Consider the following 12,751-nt stretch of genomic DNA (forward strand, 5'->3'; position numbering starts at 1 on the left):
AATCTAATTACAACAAATTGTTTTCAACAAATCACCCTGTCAAAAGTTTATTCTGCTATGTTTATAAAAGTAAAAATAGTAATAATCATCATGCCATGTATAAAAAGCTAATTTATTCAGTCACTGTGCTGGATTTACATAATTGCTAATCCTTAAAACCATCTCAAAAGCAAGATATCTTACACAAATATTTTCTTACTCATAAGAAATTGATGTTCAGCTGTAAAGTAACTTGTTCAGGCTAACATCCCTAAGAAAAAAAGTGATGCTTTTTTTCACTACAGTATGCCACCTTCTCATTTTTACAATTTACTTTCCAAGAGTGCCTAATTATATGGTGTTTTATCATCCATCCCCTTGATAGCAACCTTCCCCCTTCTTGTCAACACCTCAAATTAATTAATCAAACATCTACAATTCTCCAGGCAGTGTGCTAGGCTCTGGGGACCCAGAGGTAAGTATGACAGCCTTTACCCCTCAGGAACTCAAATAAAGAGTAGCTAGCACAAGAAGCAATCCTATAAACAGAGCTGAGGGGGAAACGGGCACCTCGCTCAGATTGGAGGCAGAGACGGAAAGAAGTGGGAGGGTACTGGTCTGAGGCACTCACTTGATTGAGGGTGAAGCAAATGAAGAGGGGAGAAGGTACTCCAGGAAGAGGCAACTGCATGAATAAAAGGGAGAAGAAACCTTACAGGAGATCCACGAATTTCAAAGAATGTGGTTGAATGTGGAGAGGAGACAAAGCTTCCTCCACTATGAAAATTCACAATTCCTGTAAGACCACCCCTGGTCCTCTGCCGCGTGGCCTCTATCTCACAGCATGCCTCAAACCAACTCAGCACCACAAAAATCTCAACTTTGAACATCCTTAACTTTATAACCCTTTTGATAGGCCCTCCCATTGCAGCAGAGCTTCCGGTCTTACCCAGGAAGTCTACACGCCAGACATACTTAAGTTCAGACTTCAGCCAGCTGTGCTTGCCTTTGAGCTAGGCCACAGCTGGTTCCTCCTAGACATGGAAATCCTTCCAGACAGACAATAGAAACTTGAACTTACAAACGTTATGCATACCTATTCCAGGGATATCTTCAGTGACTAGAGGTACTGCCCCCATCCCACAAAGTACTTAAGAGTACTCACTCTCTTGCAAAATGTCGACTGTTAAATGCTCCATAACTAGGATTCCTGCTAGTCTTGGTCACCGTTTAAGACATCCACTTCCCCATGCCTTGTAAGCAGTATTGGAGAAAAAAATCACAATGGTGCAAATTGGTGCCACTGTGTATTCATGGTTACTCACTTCAGCTGGGCCTGCAGTAGGGTCAACAAAATGTTACCGAAGACATACTCAGAGGCCGGGCACTGTGGCTCACACCTGTAATCCCAGCACTTTGGGAAGCTGAGGCGGGTGGATTGCTTGAGGTCAGGAATTTGAGACTAGCCTGGCCAACATGGTGAAACCCCATCTCTATTAAAAGACAAAAATCAGCCGGGCGTGGTGGCGCGTGCCTGTAGTCCCAGCTACTGGGAAGGCTGAGGCAGGATAATTGCTTGAACCCAGGAGGCAGAAGTTGCAGTGAGCAGAGATTGCACCATTGCACTCCAGGCTGGGCGATACAGTGAGACTCCGAAAAACCAAAAAACAACAAAAAACAAAACAACAACAACAACAACAAAGACATACTCAGAATTATAAGCAAGCTCTTAGGAATTAAAAAAAAAAAACATGAACAAAGGCTTTACTGCATTTAGACAGCTTCAGAAGTGATCAATGCCTAGGCATATTCTGAGAAATTACTGAATTTCAAGGCCAAAGAATCCTTGGCAATCTAGGTATAAAAAAATTATGCGGAGGGAAAAGTTCTGTTGGGCTCAAACATCTCCACAGCTTCAGTGATTGGCAGAAGACAGCGGGGCAGCACAGCAGTGGCTCCCTAGTATTAGCGCGCATTAGCAACGTCTGGAGAGCAGGCATAAAGCGCGGATTTCGGCTCCTCACTCTGCCTACATTCTGCTTCAGTAGGTCTTGGGTAGAACACCACTGATTCTCCTGTTGGGAGTCCTTGACTTATACTTTAGTACTAACCACCTGAGTTATAAGGGGAAGAAAATGTGACCCCGAAATAACACAGTTGTATCAAGTATTCATTTTTGTGTAAGGCAAGAAAAAAAGTCTCAAATATACAGGGATTCAAGGCAGGCAGCACTCACTAGCCCTATTTGAAGATGAAGTCTGCTCAACCAAAGGACGGTTCCAAATGAAGAACTCAGGAATGAAGCAGCTGTGATCTCAAAGTCAGTGCTGAATTTACTGCAATATAAAACTGAGCATTAACAGTTGTGGCTACAGAACAACACAAGGGAATGGGACATTCTGCTCCTCACATGTCATCCTAGCATCCTCCACGACCAGGGAATGAAAACGGTTATACTTCACATGCATTGCTATGTGCTGGGCATGGGGCTAATAAATATATGCACTGTCTCATTTATCCTTCACAACATGAGGCAGGTAATTATGAATCTCCAATTTACTGTCAAGGACACTAGCAGAGTGGGTATCTCACCCAAGATCATCTGGTTAATTTGATCAGTTGGTCAGAGCCTTAGATATTGATAGTGACATTATTAATACGGGCAAGATTACTATCTTTCATGAGAACCCTTTAAAGCCATTTAATACTCTAGTATTTTCCCACCCCATGTCTGAATCAGTAAACTGTGTTCCCTCTGGGGACTTCTTCCTCTACTTTACCCCTAGTAGCAACTGTTATTTATGGTAGTTTTAAGATTTGTTGCTGGTCTCGCTGGTCTCAAGGAATTCAGGATAGATGTGGAGAAAAGCAGAAGATCCTCTATTTTGACCTAGACCCCTAAGCTAGTTCTTCTCAAACTTACATGTGCATACAATTCACGGGAGATCTTGTCAACGAAGCTTCTGATTAAGATCTTGGGTGAAACCTGGGATGGTTTCTAGAGTTTCCAGATGAAGCTAAATGGGCTACGCTTTTGATTGGTAAAGCCCTACATCCAAATCCAAACCAGCCTCTCTCTAGAGAGTTGAACGGGATGACAGGAGTGGCTCACGTAGCAAATTAACAAAGAAGTACTCTGATTAACATACTGTTTCTTTGGAAACTTCACAGGGATGAGGGTTTGAGGAGACGGATGGTGGCTGGCACAACATTCCAACATCTGCGTTGCTGACTTTCACAACAGTAATAGCAAAAATATGCCAATGGACTTTAAAAAGTAAAAATCAAAGCGAACCTCTTAAGAGGAAGCATGAAGTGCCTCATTTCTTTACCTTTCTTGGTTAAGAAACCAACGGACACTGCTTAATCACTGAAGATGTAAATACATACTACTTAAAATTGTAATAGTGACCACTAGAAGACAGACATAAAACATGTAATTACAAATGTAATGTGGATCACAAAGAGGGTGTCCTGGGACATAGAGTGAAGGATCAAAACCAAGTGTTAGGTACCCCTTGCCATTTGCAAACACAGTACCTGGGATTAGGTTGAACCATTTGAAACTGTCAGTGTTTGGCAGTTTCTGGCTCAGAAAAAGTAATTTCAGATGCTTCAACCCAATTCTTTTTTTTTTTTTTGAGACGGAGTTTCGCTCTCGTTGCCCAGGCTGGGGGGCAATGGCGCGATATCGGCTTACCGCAACCTCCGCCCCCCAGGTGCAAGCGATTCTCCTGCCTCAGCCTCCCGAGTAGCTGGGATTACAGGCATGCACCACCATGCCTGGCTAATTTTGTATTTTTAGTAGAGACAGGGTTTCTCCATGTTGGTCAGGCTGGTCTCGAACCCCCAACCTAAGGTGATCCACCCGCCTCAGCCTTGGATTATAGGCGTGAGCCACCGCGCCCAGCAGGCTTCAACCAAATTCTGTTACAGCACTTAATAAACTATCTTCCGTTGTAGTTACATATCACAAGAACAGAGCCTTTTTCTTGCTCACTACCATATATCCAGTGGCAGACACACTTCTTAGAAAACATTACTCAACAAATATTTGCTGAATTAAAAAAAAGAGTACTCAGGATTTTGAAAGGCAAAATGGGTGAAAATGGTCTTAAAATTTAAAAAGCCCTACAAAAAAATCCAAATGTCTGCTAATTTAGCAAACAGACCAGGAATCTGGCTTCCAGCAATATTAATATATGCTATTAAAAGTCTGGTAGTTCCATGAAGTTTATAATTGGATTTAGCCTGTACATTGTGCTCTACAGTAGAAAAATTTTCATCCACGTTTAACAAAATCTTCATCACATCATTAGTATTTAGTCATTAAATGCTAAAGAGCATAGGCTTAAAAATTTAGTTGTTTTCTGCTAACCCATAACCCAGATTGTTACTTACAGGTCTAGATTACTCTCTTTCCTATACTACACTAAGTAAATATACAAAGCACTCTTTAATGTCCCTTCTACAAATTCTTAAATGGCTCCTTTTGAAATCATATGTTGTTAGTTCCAGAAAGTGGCTTGGAGGCAAAGTTTTTTGTTTTTGTTTTTTTTTTTTTAAAGACAGTCTCGCTCTATCACCCAGGCTGGAGTGCAATGGTGCGATCTCGGCTCACTGCAACCTCCACCTCCCGAGTTCAAGCGATTCTCCTGACTCAGCCTCCTGAGAAGCTGGGATTACAGGCGTGCGCCACCATGCCGGGCTAATTTTTGTATTTTTAGTAGAGACGGGGTTTCACCATGTTGGTCAGGTTGGTCTCAAACTCTTGACCTTGTGATCCACCCGCCTCGGCTTCCCAAATTGCTGGGATTACAGGCGTGAGCCACCATACCCGTCCAAGGGAGGCGAGTTTTAAAGAATCCTTGAAGTGTGTATTAAACGAGTGTACATCAGAATTGACTGTTCCATTTGTCCTGTAGATATGAATATTTTATTGTTCCATTGTAATAGTAAACGGTGAAAAAGTAAATTTACATTATAGGGGGCTAAATCTTGGTGTACAATAAAATCTTACCATTAGGAATAAAAATGTTTGGTAATATACAGTGTGCTTTATATAACCAGGCACCATTCTCTAAGGGCTTCAGATATATTAACTTGGTAATCTTCACAACCCATCAATGAGAAAAGTAACTATCATTATCCCCATTTTACAGACAAGGAAACCAAGACAGCAACTCCTTAGGCCAAGCAGCTAGTCTGGATTCATCCCAGGTAGTCAGTCAGGCAGAATTCATGCTCTTTAAACCATACGGTATATTCTGCATCTACAGTATAGGGAAGTACTTGAATGTACTTAAGTGGATGGGACAATGGTCCCTGATGGTTTCTGTGAAAAAGTGAGTTTCTGAATTCAATGATTATGATCTCTTTTGTATTTTTTTAAAGTAGGTATTGAAAATGCTTAGAAGGACATATGTCAAGTTGTTAACAGTGGATACCACTAAGGACTTGGTTGGGAGTTTGAAAATGAACATTTATTATTTATACCTTGTATTTAAATTTCTTTAACCAGCATGTGCTCTACAATAAATATACCACATGCCAGTGACAACCACCTCCCACATTATGACACAAAACCAAACAAGCACATGAAAAGCAGCACACTTACCTTGTGCTACCATATTGGTCAATGGGTAGGACAAGGCATAAAAGATTCCAACACACATTCCAAGTTAACCAACACTGTTTAAGAAGTAGAATGAACTTACCGCTAATTGACTCTTATCAGATTTCATTTACTTCAACACCAGATCTGTCCAACTTCAGTTTATTCCCACACACTAAAATATTTCAACCATTTCAGGTGGAAATATTAAAATCCATATTACATAGCTAATTTTTATGTCATATTAAACTTAACTTGAATTATTTGATGACTCAAGGCCATCCCAAATGGCAGCTCTTCATTCTACTAGGAGTTTTAGCTATTCCTCCCTCTCTACGGGGAGCACTGTTCCTCATGGACCCAGGTTGGAAAATCAGATAATTGATCTGGTCCAGCAAGTGTACGTAAATTAAACCAATAAAAGCTTAGGGAAAAGGTCTTGTCTTGGCAATGTGTAGATTCTTCAAAATCCCCTATATCGAATGTGAGAGATCCTGGAAGCTGATCCTGTTTTTAAATGTCTGATTTCAGACTGTGAAGTTCAATGTGACTAGATTTTTTAATGCAAGTCTATTTGAGGTGCTCAGGCAGTGCTTGTTTTCTCCACAGGAGCCCGGCCCAGTGGCAATCCAACCTATGCTTTATGGCTTTCTGACAGCACAACATCTCTTAAGGCAGCTCGTTCTGACATTAGATTAGTATGTTAGAAAGTTTTTTTTTTTTTTTTAAATAAGACTGTGATATCTTTTTCGGTATAGATTCCACCCCATTGGTCTTAGTTCTTAAAATATAAATTGTCTGCTCAATGGATCATACAAACCCAACAACCAAGAAACATTAGTAATTGTCTTCTGTACTTTACTAAACACTTTGTGTTTAATATATTTTAAATTGTAAAGAAATTACAAGGAACTCCTAAAAAAATTTAATACAAAAATATTACAAGTTAGGACAATTAAGCATTAAGATGACATTTAAGAAGCATGCAGAAAAAGTAGCATAGGGTTAACATTTCATTGATGACAAAGCACTTTGGTACAGCAGAGAAAAGCACCATAAAACTACCATCTAAAGTGTCTTTTCCTCCACTGTATTTTTTCAAATGAATATATTGGTAAAACAGTAAACTTTGATCTGATCTGCTACGGATTATACTAGGTAATAAATCTAATCCATTGTAAAGTGTTAACTATGAAATTAAAAATAATCCCTTCTATTACTGTTCAAATTAATTTCAGCTTTCCCTCAAGCTTATAAGGATTCTAATCCTTAGGAGTCCAACCCTTTTTGGAAAAGTATACAATGCAGGATATTACTAATAATCTATGCCATGCAATAAAAGTTAACCCCTTGAAAATGAAAGCATGTCAGTTCTAGCAACTGCAGTGGCTTATTTCTAATAAAACATAAAACTATGCTTGGATTTATTTCCGTTTAAGGAAATAAACAGGAAAAATAGAAGACCTAGAGAGTGTACGTTCTTAAAAAAAAAAAAAGAAAATATGCTCAATGATTCTTTTTAAAAAGTCTCTAACTCTAAAGGAGTTGGTATTAATTAAAACTAGAAGGTGTCTAGTTGTTTTTCTTACAAAGTTTGTAGTAACAACTAGCTAAGAGAGAAAATGATCCAACTATAATTGGCTTGTTGTGAAGCAAAAAAAGGTCACCAAGAAGTTGAGCCTCCTGCCCTAATCTTCAACACATCTACACACTGTTTTGTGCTCAACCGTGTGGCTAACCAAACAAATGTTATCTAAAGTCTCTTTTTTAGCTTATGTGAAATAACGTCTTTTAAATACAATATTTATTTTTCAAAAGAATTAAAAATTACAATCCCTTAGCTGATTAGATGCTCTATTATACTTTAATAAAAATAGTAAATAACCCCTTCACTTAAAAAAATCTTATCTCCTGCAAGAAGTAATAAAAATAGTAAAATTTGTAATTTTATTATGGGCTTAAAGTATATATCTTGGGAAACAATACGTTTATGAAAAACAGTGGTTTGGGTTCTGATGGCAGTTATAATCAGTAACACCAGTATGGGAGAGAATGAATGTGTTAGAGGTTATGAAGGCTAACTCGGAACAAAAAGGTTTATTCTACAATAGAACACTGGAGAAGTAAAAGCAATTAAAATGTAAACAAACTGTAAACAAGAAATACCATCCCTCTCTCTTTACCTGACTAGTAAATAGTCTATATAAACTACATAGATATCAAAGATTTTATATATGTACACAGCCAACATAATATCAAAATATATTTTATTCTGGACCTCTTTCAGATCTGATTCAAATTACAGTTGTCAAAGCAATACAATGCAAAGGGGAACTGCAACAACAACAACAAAAAAAAATGTGCCTAGAAAGGATAAAAGGGTCACTGGGGACAAATCATTGTGATGTGGAACCAAAATACATCGTAAGTGTAATTAACATGGTCCAGGACAGCATAGAACATCTATATCAGTCTTCCTTATACAATAATCATGAAAACTGAACAATGAAGTTCTTTAACATGTACAAAAACCTGTCATGGGCTGGTTTACACTTTTACAACAGTTTTAAAGTTAACTGGATAACTAAAGAAATGATGCAGACATTTTAATCCAGTGCTATAGGTAGGCTCACAGAATTAGACCCAAAGGATTTGTAAAAATAAAAATGGAAACAGTATAGCTACAATGTCAAAGTCAGGAAAGAAGAAAATTTACTTCCGTATTCAAGGATTACAGAGCTACAAATGCAGTCTGTGTGTTTTTGTTTGTAATGAGATGGATAAGTACATCAGACTAGATACAACATGCAGAATGTTTTCCTGAACTTATCCGGAAATTCCAAAGAAAACATCATGAAACAGCTTACAAAAAAAAAAATATATATATGCCCTAGTTATTCACCCTGCTTCAACACTGTCAACGTAAAGGCAGAAATAAAGAAAGCTATCAATACCTCAGAACTACTGATATAAGACATCAAATTTCTAAATCAGTGTATTAAAAAAGTGAACACTTCCTCTTTTTTCTCTCTTCTACATTTAACTAGAATCATGTTTAAAAAAAACTGATATTAAATGTGACACTTCAGAGCTACTACTGGAAGGAGTAATTCGTAACTTCCCTACCCTCCTTCCATCCCTGCTGATTCAGGAGAAGGGGGAAAAAACAAAGAAAACAAAACGAAAAACCAACCAGGGTCTCTTGTAGATTTGCTGCTATTCCACAAAATGTTGGCATTTGCTGCCATGCCACAATGTTGGTCCACTGAAATAGGATTTCTGCGGAAACTGTCAACAGTAGTAATTCACCATATGCAAGTACCATCCTTATCATGCGAGAATAATCACAGGTTCTGTAGAAATGTACATTGTGCTTAAGATAATGAAAATTGTAGCGCTGCATTTGAGATTTATTTCTCTACTTAGCTAGTAAAACTTGTCATTTTTGCTCACTTAAGTATGATCATTTGTGATTCCTTTAAATAGCAAAAATGCACAGTCCTCTTTAGGCCTCTACTCAATAATAGTTTACATTACTCTTAACAAAATCATTCTACATAAACAGATAGCTCCTTAAAAATAGTACTCTCTCATTAAATCTAATTTGACAGAAAGAAGTTTAAGGGAAAAAGGAGTGCTTTGTAAGTGAAAAAGTACAAATCTTTGGCCTTTCTCTTGACATTTTCGTATGTCAAAAAGCAAAAAACCTTCATGTAATTCAATCTAGTGATTACTTTTTGCACCATAATTTGTTTTTTTACACCACAAAAGGAGGCACTTTCAGTATCTGTAAAAGGTATTTAATCCTAAAACATACTTACCTAGAGAATAATTAAAACAGAATTCAATACAATCTAGTATCTATTAGGAAATTAAGAGTTACCACTTCTAAAAGTCATTTGAAAGTCAATGATGTTATCTGGTCAATGGCAGGAAATGGGAATTGGAACGAATATAAGAACTTATGGGATTTCCTACACGGAGACAAAACAAGATATTCCTTTATGTTGTTTAAAAGTGGCAGCTGCTCTTTCTTTATTCCATTTTAATCAATGAGTATTGATTCAAGTTTTCCTTTCTATTTTTCCTTATGATAAGTTTCTTACAGTAGCTTATACAACAACAAATAGCATAGAAAAACTACTGGATTCAATTGATCATCAGGAATAAGTTCTCAGAAAAACACAGGCGGAAAAATAAGCAAGAATCCCAAATACAGAACTTTACAAGCTGTGAAACTTGGTCTCTTGCAATCATGTTACTGCTCAAATTAGAGACAATCTTATTTCTGTCTATTGGAGCAGCATCGTGGCACATCAGCAGGCAATGATGATGTTGAGAACAGCAGCAAAAATAAACAATCGTATGCTCATGAAGAACCCAAGCCTACAAAATGGATACCTTTCAGAAAAGTATATACTTAAAAGACCCAAGACGTCAGGATAATAAAGCTCTGTATTTATAATCTTTTATATGTCCTATTGTGGCTATTATGCTTAAGTAAAATAGCTAAAGAAAAAAAAAGAAAAAAAACAGAAAAGATGACAATATCATAAAAATGTAGCTGTCTATTTTAGCAGCTATATTGCAGAATTTCTTGACTATCTTTTAATCAGCTGGGAAAAAGTCAATAACTGTATGCAAATGAATAAACTGTCCATATCAAAATACAAAAGTACTATCAATAATCACCTCTGACTTTCAGATTTAAATTCAGTGCAATTGACAAATGCATCACTAAAGGAAAATGCAGCTTAAAAGATACTCAAAACATTTGTGTCTATTCCTGGGAGCACATTTTAAGATTATTGCACAGATTTTTTTAATTTTTATTTATTTTTTTTAAACAATAACAGAGGTCAACCACAGATGTGGACCTCCAGCAATAAAAGCAGGAATTCAAGTGCCAGATACTCAGCATATTAGGTTTCCTACGTAAGTCACAGGGTAATATGTTCTAAATATCTCTAATGTGATCCAAAACCCTAAAAAGAGCTGGCACAAAACCATCGTGAATGACTGCCTCTCTTGATGTAAATTTTTAAAAATATTATTACAGTATCATAGTCCCCACTAACAACAACTGGGGTACATATAACAATGTATTGTGAAATTAAGTGTATTTATTCTCTTTACCAATAGCAAATGCTACCCTACCTTAGTAAAACCAAGACTTGCTTCAATCAATGCTGTTTTGTAAAAATAGCAAAGCAACGAATGCTGAAAATCAAAGCTGCATTACTTGGGTTAAATCAGTTTCTACTTAGAACACAGGTTAAAATTTTAGTACTAAAAGGCCTCAAAATAATTAGTGACAGAAATAGTGTTATTAATTTGCTAAGCTCAACAATAAGCAATTCCTTAATTAAAATCTTCGAGATATAAATTTGATGACTATTCTCTTCAGAAATGACATACCTGGATTATGTTAATCATGACAAGCCTTATTAGTCACACATATAAACATGGCCTCATGCAATCATTTGTCTGTATATGTTACTCTAAGTTGCATGAGCACAAGGTTTAATATCTATATCTTTAAGAAAATACTTGATATTATAAACAGAGTAAAAGACATGATATAGTAGTGATTACTGAAAAAAAAATTAGCAGCTTAAATCTATCTATATTTGAAAAAACGTAGTCACAAGTACCACAAATGCAGAATCAGAGCAGCAGGAAGAAGGTTAGTGCAATTATACTTTCATAAAAAAAATTCTGAATCACTGCTATTTAAAAACACCTTGAAGCAAGTCTTTTGTTTGAGATTGTTTTTTAAACTAAGGTAGCAAACATTTTGCCATGTAATGGCAGTGTTATATGCCGTTATCTTGCTTTGTATAAAGAAAACAACATGAGAGATTTTTAATACTGGAGTTTGGTTACATTACATATTTAAGCTTCTACACAGAATGATGGACACTTCGAGAAGCTAATCCTTATCCAGAAACATTTTAATCTCTTAAAAAACAAAGCAAAACAAACAAACAACAAAAAACCCAAAACTACGTTGCTCCTTTTCACAATAGTGCACATTTTTACCATAATTTAGTTATGGCTACAAAACATCAGAAGATTTTTTTTTTTAATGTATCTTCTCTATGGTAATTAAAAAAAAATTTGTGCCCTTCTAGTCTTTAATTGGCAGAAATATGTCCCAAAAAAGAAACTATTGCATTTAAGCCACATCACCAAAAAACAAAAAAGAAAAAAAAAAAAAAAAAGCAAAACAAAAAAAACAAAACCAACAGAGCATAATACCCTTTTACTGATGTGTCTTACAGATTGACATGACCAAAGTCATAGGTTTTCATTTAATTTCCAATTCCCCCTTCCATAACATGCACCAACTGAATATATGCTCTGGGAGCCATAAAATGTACCAAACATCTACCTCTTCAAAAGAATGCATTAAAATATTTTAAAGAATTTTTTGTTTAAAAGGTGAAAAAAATATAAACAAGAAACTGATTCACTCCCTTACTTCATGCATCCATAATCTAAACCAAAAACGAAATTTTAAAAGCAAGAACAAACTACTGCTGCAAGTTTTTGTAAGTCCATTTTCTCTGTACATACAAACTGCTCACTACTGAAGGGAAAAAAAGAATATAATCCATGGTGTCTGCTGATTCAAAGGGGAGAAACAAGGCTGTCATTTAGTATCCAAAAACTGGTACATGTATGTTCTGCTTTTATAATGTATATTTTTCTCTCTTCTGTTTTTCATATCCAAAACTTCTAAATGCTATTTTAGGGGCACAGCAGATTAGATTCCAGCACTTGGTGAACAGAATTCACAAGCTGTGACAAAACTCTGTCATCTTCAGGGTGCAATTTTGTTTATATACACTGTATGTATATATTTCTTTTAGATTTGGCTGTAGTGGACTGGCCATGGTTCAAGTGGGACTATAGCAGTACATGGGTCAGGGACAGTCATTTTGGCTATGTACACATTCATAGTCGGTCCATGGCTTCCAACTAGTAGCGCTATTTCCGAAGGTCTAATACACAAACCTGTAAGAAATTAAAATAATCAACCAGTGTATTCAGAATTTTATTGTACATTTTATGTTTAACTTTTCTATAGTACAATTTGAAATGTTTCTTAGTTCCAAGTTTATAAAATTGGTAAAGCATAATAATCATGGAAAT

At 36.4% G+C, this 12,751-nt stretch overlaps 1 protein-coding gene across 22 annotated transcripts in view; it reads right to left on the reverse strand.

The window, feature by feature from the left end:
• Positions 1 to 7,843: 7,843 nt before the first annotated feature.
• Positions 7,844 to 12,751, reverse strand: part of TBL1XR1 (TBL1X/Y related 1) — a 175,219-nt gene continuing 170,311 nt past the window's right edge. For all 22 annotated transcript variants that reach the window (XM_016942314.4, XM_016942312.4, XM_016942308.4 and 19 more), the window contains one exon: positions 7,844 to 12,613. In XM_016942314.4, coding sequence (XP_016797803.1) covers positions 12,587 to 12,613 — 27 coding nt within the window. In that variant the 3' untranslated portion in view covers positions 7,844 to 12,586. The remainder of the gene's footprint in view (positions 12,614 to 12,751) is intronic.

The sequence above is a fragment of the Pan troglodytes genome, chromosome 2 (assembly GCF_028858775.2).
Source record: "Pan troglodytes isolate AG18354 chromosome 2, NHGRI_mPanTro3-v2.0_pri, whole genome shotgun sequence".
NCBI classification, from domain to species: Eukaryota; Metazoa; Chordata; class Mammalia; order Primates; family Hominidae; genus Pan; species Pan troglodytes.